Source organism: Neoarius graeffei, chromosome 21 (assembly GCF_027579695.1).
Source record: "Neoarius graeffei isolate fNeoGra1 chromosome 21, fNeoGra1.pri, whole genome shotgun sequence".
NCBI lineage: Eukaryota > Metazoa > Chordata > Actinopteri > Siluriformes > Ariidae > Neoarius > Neoarius graeffei.
Genome location: NC_083589.1, coordinates 64538981 through 64555866, shown reverse-complemented (window position 1 = coordinate 64555866; position 16886 = coordinate 64538981). Strand labels below are relative to the sequence as shown.

Here is a 16886-nt window from a genome sequence, read left to right as displayed (position 1 = left end):
GTGTATACTTAGTACTGGGTAGGATTGTGTCAGGAAGAACATCTGGTGTAAAGCCTATGTGGAACAGATTCGCCGGTGACCCCTAACGGGAGCAGCCAAAAGAAGAAGCTAGCTAAAGATTACTAACAGTATTATTAAATATGAAGTTGCCTTTAGGTAACTGGATAAAATGTTGGCGATGTAGCTCAGAGTTTGTTATCGAAAATGAATTGCTATATTTTACAGAAGGAATGTAAGTCAATGTTAGCTTAATTACACTTAAAAATATGTTTAAAAACACAAGCCATGATGAATTACCGTGAGCTTTAGTGACTTAACTCCGATAGAGTGTAAAATAATACAAGTTGTTGCTGTCTAATCAGCGCTTTAAGATTTAAATCAATAATCTATGCAGTAATTCAATCCTGGATGTGTTGTTGATTTATTTCCATGTATCAGATAGATCTGGTGCAGTTAATTCCCTCCTGTCTCTCTTTCTGACTGTAACAGTGTTTCATGTGTTAAAACTGGAAGATATTTAAACTGAAGCTCAGCACTTGTCCTCTGCTTGTTTGCAGTGAGTTAAAGCAGTGATGGGGATCGAAGAGCTGAGTGTGAGGAATGGCCGTGCGGTGTCTGACCGGTGGGCCGACAGCGTGGTGGTGCGACCCCGGACCCCTGAGCGCCACATCACCGTGCACAAGAGGCTCATGCTGGCCTTCGTTGTCTCCATCGTGACACTCATGGTGGTGACGGCTGTCGCCGTGACATTGGCTGTCAGCTTTGAGAAATGCAGCAGCAGCGAGAACATGGTTCCACCTGGTACCGGATCCAATCAGTCACGAGACAAAAGTGGTGAACAGAAAGGTGGAGATGTGCAGCCATGGCGGCGTTTACGCTTACCGACAGCACTGCGGCCTCACCACTATGACCTCCAGCTCTCTGTCTACATGCACAACTTCACCTTTTCTGGCGAGGTGAGCATCGAGTTCGAGTGTGTGAACGCCACCAAATTCATCGTGCTGCACACCAATGGGCTGCATGTAGAGAAGGTGTCTGTGTACTCCGACAGTAAGAAACCCGGCACCATGAGGATCCACCGGCACTTCTGGTACCCGCACAACCAGGTGTACGTTGTCGCTCTGCACCGGGAAATGAAGCCGCTAAGAAGGTATAAAATCAACATGACCTTCCAGACTCAGATCCAGAACCAGCTGCTGGGATTTTTCCGTACCTCCTACATGCTGCACGGAGAGAGAAGGTAATTCCACTTCTAGCATTACTTCCAGCCTTCACTCACGGCTCAGTGTGACAATGTAATTTAACACATGACGAGCGAATGAATGAATGAACACTTACAGCAAGCAGCTGCACAAATACAAACACTGCAGTTGTTCATTCAACACTTTCTTAATTTATCTTGAAAAACAACAGAAGCAAATTCTCTTTTTTAAAAAAAAAACCTCTCTTATAGATTTAAATAAATGTTAACTTTTATCCAAGTACAACTTGATGTTTAGGACCAGTCAAAAGATTGTGCACCCCATGTTTAATTTTAAAGACATTGTGATCTTAATATTTAGGTCAAGGAGAAAACAATCACGTGTCCAGTTATAATTATTTCCCCCAGTTTAACTTTCAGATATGGATCAGACATGTAAAACTAGTCGGATTGGACTGTTTAGTTTAATCACAGCCTTCCATGACCTCAATCTCCTGCTTGTAAACACTACATTTGCTTCACTTCCTCTCGCACTTGCTATGTTACTTGCTATGTGTGCTGATGGAAAATAATCTATCATACATTTCTGTGAACATGCTGTTGTTTAAGATGTAAAACACTTTCATATTGTGTGACTAAATAAAGTCACTATTTAAATTTATAAGCCTGACTCTAGGCTTCTGAACGTATTTACAGCCCCATGTCGGATTCTCTCCACACTGAGCTTTCGAGCACACGCTCTGTTTTTATTTCCTGTGTAATAAGTTACGAGTGAACGTTAAACGAATGCGTCTGATTTTATTCTTTTTATTCACAAAAGGCCATAATCAGAGTTGAGTTATGCACACAGAGTGAGGATTTAACACTGAAATGAGACATTTCAGTATTCAGAGCTCAGATGTAACAACAACAGACTTAACTGCTGTGTAGAAGTTTTGTGAGGGTTACATATGAGGGGCGGAGTCAGAGTAAAATAGAGGCATGTATCATATACACACAGTTCTGACTTTGATGTAAAGAACATTTTTCTTCTGTAATTTCAGCTTGGGTGAGGAGCAATGTTAAGCCCAGCAACACTGAATGATTTACAGTAACCATAATATGTTATAATTATTTTTTTTTTTTTTACTGCAACTTGATCATTGCATATCTCAAGGACTGAATTGTTATGGATACAACTGAGAATTAAAACGATATAAAGGGTAGAGTATCAGATGAGTTTTGGTCAGCTTATCCTTCAAACTGTGATCATGTTTTCTTGATAGGCAATTGCACTGAATGAACAAAAAACACACATATTATGAATTAGAATCTTGTGCCTTCATCTAGTTATGCACACAAATACCTGTCAAAAAACTGCAGTGAGAATTCTGGAACATCAGGAAGTTTTTCTCTGGATTCAGGATGCTGTGTTATTAGTTTAAGAGCTGAGATAAGTGTTGAACTAATTTTTCAGTTCTAACTGATGCTCCACTTCAAACACTTCGACACTGATTCAGCATTTTCTCTTATATTGTTTTCCTCTCTCCTTTTTTTCTTCTCCTGTCTTCTTGTGCTCTTTTTGTGTAATCCTGTCTATCTGTGCAGGTACGCGGCCGTGACTCAGTTCTCTCCAACTCATGCGAGGAAAGCTTTCCCGTGTTTTGATGAGCCCATCTACAAAGCCACCTTCAGCGTGACACTGAGACATGATGCTTCCTACCAGTCCGTCTCCAACATGCCCATCATGTCGTCCAGCCTGGACGAGGACGGCTGGCTCACCAATCGCTTCTCCAAGACGCCACGTATGTCCACTTATTATGTGTCCTGGTCCGTGTGTGACTTCAGCTCTCGAGAGACGATGACACACAACGGAGTGATGGTGAGTCTTACGCACAGCTCCATTCAAATATACTACAGTATGGAGATTTACTCCACTATCCATTTATAAAACCAACACTTTTATTGGAGGGAGGACGCCACCGACTCTGCTGCTTCCTCACTGATGCCTTAAACACACACGGTTTCATGTGTTTTATATTTATGACTCGGTAATAAAAGTAAACCTTGTAGACACTAAACCCACAGGGAACTGCACATATTTAATCTACATGTGTATACACACACACACACACACACACACACCGCCTTTAATAAGCAGGTGAACTGCAGCGGGTTTCTTTGTCTTTATAGATTCAGATGTGAAACACACCGCCAGTAGTGTGATAATGAAAAAAAATCAGGAAAGGAATTATTTATTTTCCTCATTTCTGCCACATGCTGAGTGCTATTATCTCTCCTCTGGGTGTGCTAACAACCTCAACACAGCTCAGCGCTAAAGCAGGCTCTCTCACTCACACACACACACACACACACACACACACACACACACACACACACACACACACACAGTGGGAGAGAATACTGTGCTTTTTAAGCAGTGTGAGACACCACTTTTATAATCTCCATATCAGGAGAAAAAGGCAGCGTGATTAAAGAAATGTTTTTTGAGGTGATGGCAGCATAAAAATACATTTATCTCCTCTCTCCTCTCTGCTCCGCTCCTCATCGTTTCATCCATTTTCTCAGTTTCCATGCAGGAACCAAGCAGAACCAGACTGCCGCAGTTCAACATTATCTTTGAACAAGTTCAGGGCTCTAACAATAACAGTCACTGGAGCAGTATCTGTTATGGTAATGCTAACTGTAACAGTAACAGTAATGCTTAATAGTAGGAGTAACAGTATTGGTAACAGTAACAGTATTGAAAACAGTAAAGTAATTGCAACAGTTACAATAATGTGAACAGTAACAGTAATGGCAAGCATTACAGTCATGTAACAATAATCTAAAATGTCTATATTGCCCATCGTCAGGATCCTTTCGACGCCCTCTGCACAGCTTGACATTATAGTATACAGCTGTGGATATGTAATGACTTATACTCACACTATCTAGTATCACTGAGATGAGGAAGGGTTCCCTTTTGAGACTGGTTCCTTTCCTAAATATAACAGAAAGTAAATGTAATAGTAACAATAATAATGACTGTACATGTAACAGTGGCTGGAAATATAATAACAGGAAAAGTAACAAAGAACATAAATCAGTGACTGTAAACATAACAGTGACTGGAAATGTAATAATAACAGTAAATGTAAGAGTAAATGTGACAGAAAATGTAACAGTATCCAGAGGTGGACAGTAACGAAGTACATTTACTTGAGTACTGTACTTAAGTACACTTTTTGAGTATCTGTACTTTACTTGAGTTTTTTTGTTTTTTTTGGAAACTTATGACTTTAACTTCACTGCATTTGAAAGGCAAATATCGTACTTTTTACTCCACTACATTTCTATCAAGGTCCTCGTTACTCATTACTATGAAGCGGCTTTGAAAGTGGATGTTTTTTTCTTTTCTTTTCTAAAACATGATTGATTTTTTCGCAGGTGACACTGAGAGCCGATCAGTAATCACTAGGGCCACGTCTTGTCCATAGACTGTATGAAATCAAGTTCAATTATTTCTCTGCAGCATTATTTGAACACATTCAGTTGATGGCAGAATGGAAGGAGGCGGTTCTTCTGGGGAATGCACACACCCATGGCTTTACCTGGAACCCATGTTTCAGTTTTCTGAAAGGATTAAAGATACATTTTGTTTTGAATGTTTGCTTTGTTTGTCAAAAACGAACCACGTCACGGCCTACAAAAACTCACCATCCAACCTGTGGAAGCATATTTAGCTATATAAATGTTTTATTCCAAGAGAAAGCTTGCAATGAAGTCTGTGCTTTCAGAGCTAGCAATAATGTTGCAATAGCTATGCAGTCTGGTTAGTCAAATCATTTTCTAAGGATTTGCCCACCAAGTTGCTGTAGCCTTGTCCACAGCTGTTTACACATAGCTAGTTAACTTGGACACTGTTAGTTAGCATGTAAAAACAGAATTATGCTAACATGAATAACATTAACTTATCTGAAGTCCTTTCAGAAATATGTTTTAGCATAATCTTGCTGTTAGGACAGAGATCAACCGTCTCTCCCTCTTGCCCCCCAAAACTGGAGCGATCACAATCTCGCAGATAGGTCATGTCATGTCACCCAGAATTCTGGGGCGATTTGTGAAAAAGACAGGGATTCAGAAATTAGTTTCACCGTCTTTTAATCACAGCTTCGCCGAAAAGACAAAGAATACAGGAGAATTTATATGTGTGTGTGTATGTGTGTGGGGGGGGGGGGGGGAGAAAGACTACGTGCAAGTGAGGAGACCTTGGTCTGGGCAGGTCAAATTATCTACGTCAATAATAAGCAAAATGTTCAGCAAAGGCCATTTCTTATCAATAATAAGCAGAATGTACTGATGTACAGCCTATTCTTAAGATAGAACACAAAAATATTTGATGCACAGCCTGTCCTTATGATATGATATGATATGATATGATATGATATGATATGATATGATATGATATGATATGATATGATATGATATGATATGATATGATATGATAGCACAGGGCAATGGAATGTTCCACATAAGATTAAACACAAAATATTTGCACATGTCAGTCTTGGTTAAACTGAGATCAAGAATAAATCCTTACAATTCCCCTCTTTGATACTAGGTTACAACTAGTATCACACCCCAGTATTCTGATCATATATGTGATTACATCGAGAATTAGGATTAGATGTATGCTTGAGTTAATCCTTGCTCTTCTTGATGTGTATTGGTGCTCAGGCCCTCTGACCACCCTTGGCATGCCCTATCAGCCCTCGTCCCACCTCACCGGAGCTTAGAGAAACTCGAAACCTCTCAATTTGTCCCAAATACATGCTACTTCCTTCAGAGTAATTTGTTCTAAAACAGTGAGGGAAAATGAAATTAGAGGGCATATCGACCTGCAGAGTAGTGAGAATGGAGTCCTGTAAGACAATGGCAGGGGTTTCCATGCTAGATACTGAAGAAGTCTGGTTTAACATTGCTGCCACAGAGGGTGCGGAGAGTAATTACAGAAGGGGCCCCAAACGGTAAAAATTGGATTGTGATTCTCCGAGAACACATAATACAGAGCTTCAGAGCATAGAGGCAAAGGTGGACGTGTAATAATAGTAGAAGACGGCATCAGATGACATACATAACAACTTTCATTCATGTGCGCTTGTGCAGTCCAGTTAGTGAATTGCCAAAAGATGTCTCGAGGTCCAGCTCGAGCGGGTAACCCTGCTCCAAGCAGCAGTAGAATGGCCATGAAGCTCGTGATGAGGATTTTCATGGTTGTAGTGAGGATGATTGATCCCAGACAGGGCGTGAGATCTCTTCCCCTCTTTGTTCACGGCTTCTTGCAGAAAGTGATCGGAAGATCCTCAGCTCCTGCAGGATCCCTGTACAGAGTTTAGAGAGTAGAGAGAGACTAGGGAGGGACACAGAGAAAACGTTAGTGGCAAACATGTAATTGTAACACAGCTTTGTTATGGGGCCTTCTTCAATCGTGTGGCATGGATCCACTGTGGAAAAAGGTCAGTTAAAACATCAGTACGAGTAATGGTGACTATTTCTGCAGGCCCACTATATCTAGGTTCTCCCAATTGTTCAAATAATTTAAAAAGCCGCACCAGCACTTTGTCTCCCACATGAAAGGGATGTGTGGGTGCTGCTGGTGGAGACAATATTGTACTATTGACCTTGGTACAAATTTTATGCAATTTATCTATAAGGGCTGCAGAATACTCATCCATATGTGTTTTCAAATCAGAGGTACCCAGAGACGGAGTTCCCTTCTTCCAGGGGAGAGGGAAAGGTCGTCCAAAAATAATTTCATAGGGGGAGTATCCCCCTAGGCCAGGGCTTGGTGTCATACGAATTTCAGCCAGAGTGGCTGGCAATAAGTCTACCCAATTCTTCGAACCTGTGGCCTGCATGACCTTAGTTATTTTGTCTTTCAATGTTCAATTAGTACGTTCTACGATACCAGAGGATTGAGGGTGGTACGGAATGTGAAAACACCAGTTTAGTGAGAGATACTTGCAAAGGTTTTGTGTGACTTTCGAGGTAAAAGGGGTACCTTTGTCTGAGTCTATGGCGTCTGGGACCCCATAACGAGGTATTATTTCTTTTGCCAGAATACGAGTAACTACCTTCGTGTTTTCTCGAGAACAGGGAAAGGCTTCTACCCATTTAGAGAATTTGTCCACAATCACCAGGAGATATTTAAACGGCCCGCAGGGAGGCATGTGTGTGAAGTCGATTTGCCATTCTAGGAACGGAGACGTAGGTATGGGTAAACACTCGTGTTCCGCGCCTGCTTTAGAGGGATTATTTTGTGCACAGATGAGGCATCTCTTGAAAATTGAGTCCACCGAGCTGTTTAAATTGGCTATACAAAAAAGTTTGTTCATGTCCCCCTTCACCCCCCTTCGTGTGCGATGTGTCACGCCATGAAATTCACGCACAAGGAAGGGAAGGCAATGAAATGGAAGACAAAGGCGGCCATCCTGACTGTACCATAGGCCATCAGGGGCAACATAAGTGCCTTGTAACTGCCAAAAGGCAGAGTCATTTGGAGAGGCTGAAGCCTGTAAAGAAAAAAGATCTAAGTCCGGAATCAGCGTGCTGGCGAGGCAAGAGGTATTACACGGTGAAGGATCTAGGCCAGGAGACATGACACCAAGGCAGCAGCAAGTTTTGCAATATGATCGGCAAGAGAATTACCCATGATTTTAGGTGTGTTTCCCGAGGCATGCACCTTAGTTTTAACTATGGCGAGTGACCTAGGGAGATGACAAGAATCAATGAGATTTTGTACTAAGGTAGGGTGAGAAATGGGCTTCCCGTCTGTGGCGTGGAAGCCTCGAGACTGCCAAATCGTCCCAAAATCATGAGCCACACCAAAGGCGTAACGAGAGTCTGTGTAGATTGTGACATCCTTGCCCTGAAACAAAATACAGGCACACGTATAAGCATACAACTCAGCTGCCTGAGCAGAGGAGAAAGGAAGAGTGTATGCCTCATGCACAATATCAGGCAATGAGCACACAGAGTAACCACAGAGGAAAACACCTTCTGAGGGTTTAGAACAAGAGCCATCAACAAAAAGTACTTCCCCCATCCCTAGAGGGATGGAGGAGAGATCGGACCTGATACTAGTAGTATGTACGATTTCAGACAGACAATCATGATCAATGTCTAAAGTGTCATCCTGAGAATTAAGGAGGTGTGCGAGAGCGTGACCTACAGTATCAAAAGAGGATGTGGCACGAATTTCGAGATTGTTAGTGGAACAGAGAATGATTTCGTATCTGGAGCGGCGCTGCACAGTCATATGTTGGGTCTGTAAATTTTGCAACACCTGTTTAACTTGATGTGATGAGTGCAAGATCAGTGGGTGAGACAAAACCAATTTTTCCACGTCTAAAACCATCAGAGCACATGCGGCGACAGCCCTTAGACACGCAGGTAATCCTTGAGCAACAGTGTCTAACGTTTTAGATAAAAACACACAAGGACGCATCCCCCCCCCATGCTCCTGGACCAACACCACAGAGGCTGTGCCTTGGTGTTCACAGGCATAGAGATGGAAGGGCTTGGAGTAATCAGGTAAACCCAGAGCCAGGGTGGAACAAAGAGCGCTTTTGAGGGAGTGATAAGCATCCACCATAGCGTCAGTCCAGGTCAAAGGGTGTTGCAGTGGATCGTGATGAGAGATTGCAGAACAGAGAATCTTGTCATATAAAGAGCAGTCAGGGATCCATTGTCTGCAGTAATTGATCAGACCCAGGAAAGCCATCAGTGCATGTTTAGTTGCAGGGCACTTTGTGTCTAGAATCACCCGTACCCGATCAGATGACAGCTTACGACAACCTTGTAAAAGTTCAAACCCCAAATACTTAACAGTGTCCATGCAATATTGCAGCTTGGTCCTGGAAACCTTAAAGCTCTTGTGTGCCGGATGTTGGAGCAGGCGTAAGGAAGCATCTTGGCAGATTTCTGGTGATTCAGCAGATACCAGAAGATCGTCTGCGTACTGCAGGACCACAGAGCCCTGGGGGAGGGAGAGGTCACAGAGTGCGTCATGAACTATGGCTGAGAAAACAGCAGGAGAGTCAATGAAACCTTGAGGCAAACGTATCCAAGTATACTGTCTCCCCCTGTGCATGAAGGCAAACAAAGGCTGTGTCTGCTCTTCAACAGGAACACTGAAAAAGGCAGAACAGAGATCAATAACGGAAAAACAGCAATGATGAGCAGGAACCTGTGACATTACAGAGGAAACATCAGGTACAATGGGTGCAACAGGGACAATCAGTTCATTAATCTTACGTAAATCCTGCATAAAATGCCAGGTACCATCAGGTTTAGGTACTGGATTGACAGGTGTATTGTAAGAGCTGGTACATGGTCTCACCACACCTTGCTCGAGAAGAGACTGTAGGATGCCATCAATCCCCTGAGCCTTAGCTTCAGAGAGAGGGTATTGTTTAACATAAACAGGAAGCACATGTTTAAGCTTAGCCTCATAAGGCACACAGTGAACCAGGCCAACCTCGTCCTTGTGTTCCGCCCAGAGGGAGGAGGGGACAGTACTCAAAGGATCTGTAGGAGAGAATATAACAGGGTTTACAGCAGCAGTACAAACAGTGGAGATATTTGGGACAGTCATACATGAAGAGAGATGAGCCAAGGCGGGAGGCAGAAAGTCAGGGGTGCAAATAATCATTCTGGATCCCTGAAACGAAATGGATAAATGTAACAGACTCATTAGATCCCGCCCCAGTAGATTAAAGGGACACTGTGGCATAAACACAAAAGAATGATGTGTACGAAGTGCTGTGTCAGTGGGACAGGTTACCAATAATGGAGGAGTGCAAGGGGAGGAGAAGGGGACCCCATCAATTCCCACAGAGCAAATGGTTTTGTTAGAGAGAGGGCCCTCATAGGGTTTTCCCACAGAGGACATCGTAGCACCAGTGTCAATTAGAAAAGGAAGCACCTGTCCATCTATAGCTAATTCTACAACAGGCTAATCATTGGCTAGATAAGAGTCGAAAGAACAATGTAGTATTACGGGGTCACAGCTCTGTAGGCAGCTCTAAGGTTGATATGGGCCTGTGGGGCGTTGCTGCGCAAAAGGATTTGCCATAGGGGCAACTGGTGGTGGCTGCTGAAGATTAGGAGGAGGAAGGGGAAACATATCAGAAGATTGAGGGTTAGGGGAGTGAGGGGGAAGCATATGCTGCGAATTGGCTTCATCCGCCTTTTTCTTTCTACACTCATGTTGCCAATGTCCTTCTTTGCCGCAATAGTGGCACGCTCCAGAGCGTACCCTGCCTTGGGGGCGGATGCTTGAATTCTGATTCTTTTGTCATCTATTCATGTCTCCACGGGGCTGTGAGTACGATTTTCCACCGGCCACAGAGAGGCAGGCTACCTGCTTACTATCCAGAATACCATCTCCCTCCATAGTTCTAATTCTTTCCCCTAAGGTTTTTATTATCATATTGCTACAGTCACTTAAATGATATTTCAGAACCTTCTGTATGTCAGGACGACAATTATTCAAAAATGTCGAAATAAAGAGAAGGTTGGCTTGCTGCTGATCTAATTGCATGTTTCCCAGACAAGTCCATGTCTCGCTAAAATGTGTCAGAAACTTTGAAGTGAGTTCAGCCTTCTCCTGTTTACAATTAGTAACCTGTGAAAGATCACGGTTAGCCTGCTGTCATGAGAGCAGATAACACGTCAATTGTTCCTTTAATTCCTTCATAGCTTTACGGTAGAGGTCTGCGCGGGACAGAATTTTCAGTCCCGCTCCCACCCGCTCCCGCATTGTGCAGTCCCACTCCCACCCGCTCCCGCAAAGAATTATGATTTTCAGTCCCGCCCGCGCCTGCCGTATTTTGTCCCGCTCCCGCCCGCAAATCCCGCATGATGCAGATGTTCGCGTTATTTCTCACGAAAGTTCTTGTCATTGGCTTGGGGAATTAAACATGCTGAGCTTAGCTGAGCTCTCCACTGACCGATCCTTCACCTAGCGCACATAGCGAGGGTGTGCATTGCCAGGCGGCATGCGCAGCTGAGGCTTTACAGAGATACCCAACACACCTACCAACATCTACAGTGGATATTAAGAATATTGTACATTGCACATAGCTTATATGTCATTCCTCACATTTACATTCTAGGAAATACAAGTAGGCCTATAGGAAATTAATATAATCTTAAGACACAGCGTGATGGTGCCCCACCCCCTACTTTGAGTGGATTTGAGCATAAATATCTACAGCTCACGTTCAGGGGTGCGTTTCCCAAACAAACAACCAAGTTAGCATTAAACCAATATGGTACGATGCAAGTTTGAACTAACTAACATCCAAAAAACGACTGTTTCCCAAAGCTGTAGTACCAACTTGGTCTGAACCAAGTTGATTTGAACCAACACAGTTCAAACCACGATGTTTTCAGATGTGTTCAGATGGTCTCGTTTATTGTCGGAATTCAGAGAAACAACCCAAAGTTGGCTGACAGTGTGAACGGCATTTCACCATTAAATGACCGTTAAGCCAAATTTGGCGTGTCCATAATCTTCCCCTGATGCTTGCAACTTGGTGCAGATATTCATTTAGACTAATATAAAATTGCAATACCCCTCATTTGGAAATCACGTGTAAACAAAAGGCATCTCCATAAATTAAAGCATCATATACTAGTTTTGGCTATAAGGCTATTTGCCCTGATTAAAAATAGCTAAGCAAACTGCTGTGAGATGGCACAGATAACGTTATGTAGATCTACATGTTGTATATTTATAGGTGGCATTGTTAGGTTTATTGTAAGTTTATTGTTTAGACTCTGACATTCTGCTGACACATTCCAAGTTGAGCGCTGTATGTGCTCATGATTGACAGCTTTCGCTTTGATTGACAGCTCTCGCTTTGTGCACTCGCACTCCCACTTCCGAGTCTGTGGCATTATGATTCCAACCGTGATTTCATTCTCCTCTCATATGAAGTGTTGCGCAACCACAACCAGCTCCTCAGATTATACACTGTCTATTTCTCGCTTTAAATTGAACAATCTGTGCGATACACCGTCAAACAACTGAGATATTTAAACATCGAGACATTCCGTCCGCCATATTGAATGCAGTTGACACCTTCAGACAAAGTTGGTTAGGTGAAACTAAGCACTGAGAAGTGCTGAAACTAAGTACTGAGAGCGGAAAGGAATCAGAAACTTACGCGAGATTAGACCACATCTGCAAATTTAGGCATCTTAAAATGTTTTTATTAATGCCAAATAAAATGTCCAGCGCAAATTATATATGATAGACATAAATTAATAATTTATAAATTTTATTTTAAACATGTTTTTAGTTAGCGGGACTGCAGCTTATCACCTCTCCCGCCTGCTCCCGCATTGTGCACTCCCCCTCCCGCCCACGCCCGCAATGAGCTTTCAAAATTTGTCCCGCGCCGCACTGCTTTGCATCGGGTCCCGCGGGTCCTGCGGGACTCCCGCGGGAGTGCAGGGCTCTACTTTACGGGTATCCTTCCAGTAGAAATTAAACTCATTCTTTGTGGTAGTTTTGCCATCGCCTACTTCTATCTTAGTTTTAACCACTTCGTATTCATCATTCTTAGGATCTAGACATGGCACTGCAGCTATTAATGCAGTTTCATCATAACTGTCGCCTAGAACGGCATGAAGGATAAAACCGTAATCTGCTCCTACCAGCTGGCAGTGTCGTGACATTTTTATGAGCATGTCTACAAAGTTAAGTGGTTTGTCTAATGAAGGTAACATTTTAATAATATCTTTTAGGTCTGATGCAGAAGTTGGAGTGATTTTTAGCCCTCTGCCCTTCTGAATCCATACACAAGCAGTATTCGCAGGGGGAGGCAGCGGTCTATCTGATCCCACATCATCATTGTCATCATCAGAGTCGTCTGTATTAGAATCGTTAGTCTCATATTTTAGTAACAGCGTATTTGAGCTTACAGAGGGTTTTTTACCAGCCTTGGGTTTATCTGGTTTAGCGCCTGTCTCAAGAGATTCAGCAGGGCATGAATGATTACTTAAATCCGGATATAGTTTTGGGACTGGTGTGGATGCAGGAACATTATTTGATCCCTCATACAGCGGTGGTAGAGCGGAGGTTGTAGGTGATGTGATAACAGGTGTAACAGTAACAGATGTAGATGAAACGGGTTTTGCCTTATCTTCAGGCTTAGGGCATGGTACTGATTTTTTTTGCTCCTTAGTTTCTTTAATTCCGTGAAAATTGTCCCATATTGGTTTCATTCTGACCCATTTTAAATACCCTTTAATCATATAATCATAATCCCATTCTGGGTCGCCCAGTCCCTCGTATATTTGTTTATGTGCCGAAGCGAGGTATTTTGGTTTAAAAATGCCTGCGCGAGGATGAGTCAAAAACTGAGGCTGGGATTCAGTCCAGCCAGCCAAATTGTCTAACCACGGACTGGTGTAGAATGCTAAACCACAGTGATTCATCCAATCCTGTGGAGTTTCTTTGGGGTCCGGTCTGGGTACCTTAACACAACTTCCCCCCATGGTGACACGAAAGGACCATCTCGAGATAAATTATTCTGTGGTAACTCACACAGACGCGCGCGCACTAATCATCCTGTGGCAACTCTTCACGGGGATACACAAATCATTCCGTGGCAACTAACACGGAGATAAATGGGTTTTCAGATACTACCAACCAGGCGGAAGTCCCTTAAAATAAAAGAGATCTCTTACCTGATCAGGAGTATCCCGGACGAGCCCCCAAAACTGTTAGGACAGAGATCAACTGTCTCTCCCTCTTGCCCCCCAAAACTGGAGCGATCACAATCTCGCAGATAGGTCACCTCGTGTCACCCAGAATTCTGGGGCGATTTGTGAAAAAGACAGGGATTCAGAAATTACACTACGTTCAGACTGCAACCTGAAATGACCCATATCCGATTTGTTGTGAAATCCGATTTTTTTTGTTAGGCTGTTCACATTGCCAATTATATGAGACTTGTGTGCGATCTCCAATATGAATGGAAAATGACCCAAAAGTGTCCCGCATGCGCAAATTGACACGTAATAAGCACATCTACGTAATACATAAACAAAAAAAAAGCACACTCTTCATGTTTAATGATTTCTTTTTTTTTGTTTGTTTAATTATCTGGTTAGTGTTAAAGTGTGAGGTCTCGTGTGTGTTTTTGTTTCTGAACTGAAATGAAAACATGTAGCCTGGTAACGAGGGTTGACTCCTAAATGTCTCTCTAATTTCTATATAAGTGCACTACATGTTACTAGGAAGTAATGGATTTTTAAACTCTATATAGTGCACTTGAGCTTCAGTAGGCAGTCATTTGGGATACAGCCGCTGTATTACCAAACTCTTAATTCAGGCTTAATAATTTGCACATATTTATTTCGTCATATTAATAAACTTTTTCTACATTTTTATAAATATTTATTTAGATTGTTTATAACCAGCTGAATTCTGCAACTTCTCTCAGCGCTGGCTCAAGGTGCATAAACACCAGTGCAGTTTGCTATGGAGATGAGGCGAGACCTGGCGATGTGGTTTTTGTGGCGGCGGCTAATGAGACCAAAGGTGTCAAATTACTGGAAATTTCCAGAACAATTTTATAATCTTGTAATACAGGATGGTTTAAGTTATAAATCAGTTATAGAAACTGTTTTATTTAATAAGGCTAACAGATAAACATCCAGGTCCCTACCAAATCCACCATTAGCTTGATCAATTCTATAAAAGTCTATTTAAATTCTGAAAACTGTACAAATGTTGTTGTTTTCCACCAAAGAGGCGGGATTAGCCAACGCAGAATAGTGACGTTTGTCTCTTGTTGATGACGTGTAGGTCGTATGAATGCGACCTGTCCGGTCAGACTGCAGTCGCATGTGAAAATATCGGATATGCATCAGATTTAGGACCACATATCCAAGCGGCCTGGGTCGCATGTGAAAAAATTGGATCTGTGTCATTCAGGTTGTCAATAACAAATTGGATACAGGTCGCATATGGGCAAAAAAATCGGATATGGGTCGTTTCAGGGTGCAGTCTGTATGTAGTCTTAGTTTCACCGTCTTTTAATCACAGCTTCGCCGAAAAGACAAAGACTACAGGAGAATTTATATGTCTATGTGTGTGTGTGTGTGTGTGTGTGTGTGTGTGTGTGTGTGTGTGTGTGTGTGAGTGGGGGGGGGGGGGGGGGGGGAGAAAGACTACGTGCAAGTGAGGAGACCTTGGTCTGGGCAGGTCAAATTACCTACATCAATAATAAGCAAAATGTTCAGCAAAGGCCATTTCTTATCAATAATAAGCAGAATGTTCTGATGTACAGCCTATTCTTAAGATAGAACACAAAATATTTGATGCACAGCCTGTTCTTATGATATGATATGATATGATATGATATGATATGATATGATATGATATGATATGATATGATATGATATGATATGATAGCACAGGGCAATGGAATGTTCCACATAAGATTAAACACAAAATATTTGCACATGTCAGTCTTGGTTAAACTGAGATCAAGAATAAATCCTTACAATTGCCAAATAAACAATGTAGAAATCTTTCTTTTCTAGTAGCGTTAGCTACCCAATATGATTTCAAGTTTGAAGAGAGTTTGCTAGCATGTCAGGTGGAGCTTCACTGACTAGCTAGCTTAACATTAAACCACCATGATGGCACAGCATGCATTCATTTTGTAAATTCACATTTCTGTCTTTGGTAACGGCATTAGGTTTTGTAAGTGCTGTGGCAATAATACAACAATGCATTGACAGAAAATGTACTTTTAATACTTAAGTATTTTTAAAAGCAAATACTTCAGTACTTTAACTTAAGTAAAATTTTGACTGTACAGCTTTCACTTGTATCGGAGTCACATTTGACCAGTGGGATCTGTACTTTGACTTAAGTAATAAAGTTGGGTACCTTGTCCACCTCTGACAGTATCTGTCACCTGGTCATTCATGTGGTGTTTTTTTATTAACTCAGGTCTTAAATAATACATTGCAGTGTTTTCCAGCTCTGTTCCTAGAGTCCTGATATTGACCTGCACATTTTAGTGTGTTCCTTCCTCTAGCACATTCATCACCTCATTAGAATCAACTCATCACCTCATTAACACACCCTCCATGAGGCTAAGCTGTGCCAGCAAGAACAGAAACAGATTGAAACAGTGAAAGTTTTGAGGTGTTTGAAGAAAATATTTGGATTAAAAAGACAAATATATCATCTGAAACACAGGCTGATCTCTAATCGTGAAGATATTTACAGATGCAATGTGATATGGCATTTGGGTTTAGAGTCAGTATGGCTCTAGAGTCAGTAAGCGGACACACTTGAGCTGCTGCTGTAGAAACATGTCTCTGGTTTGGACTTTTAGTGAAACAGCAGAAATATTTACAGAGCCACGACCTTTCACTGTTTCCTTCCAGTCTGTGTGTCACAGCAGCCTGTTTGAATCACAGCCCTGAGGAATTCTCTCTTCCTCTGTGTGTGTGTTGATTTGTGACTGGGCGAGTTTTAAGACATTTCATTCTGCTCCACTCGTTCATGAGCTACGAGCCGTGCACATCCTCAGAGCTTCATCTGGTGTCATTATCCTCCAGTCGATAACAGACTCTGAGCCGCTCTATTCCAGTCCAATTAACTCCA

The 16886-nt window shown here is 42.2% G+C and overlaps 1 protein-coding gene across 1 annotated transcript in view; it reads left to right on the top strand.

The window, feature by feature from the left end:
• The first annotated feature begins 572 nt into the window (after positions 1-572).
• The window catches only part of LOC132870165 (thyrotropin-releasing hormone-degrading ectoenzyme-like), a 107395-nt gene continuing 91081 nt past the window's right edge, over positions 573-16886 (top strand). The window contains exons 1-2 of the mRNA XM_060903735.1: positions 573-1240; positions 2789-3062. Of these exons, the coding sequence (XP_060759718.1) occupies positions 573-1240; positions 2789-3062 (942 nt within the window). The remainder of the gene's footprint in view (positions 1241-2788; positions 3063-16886) is intronic.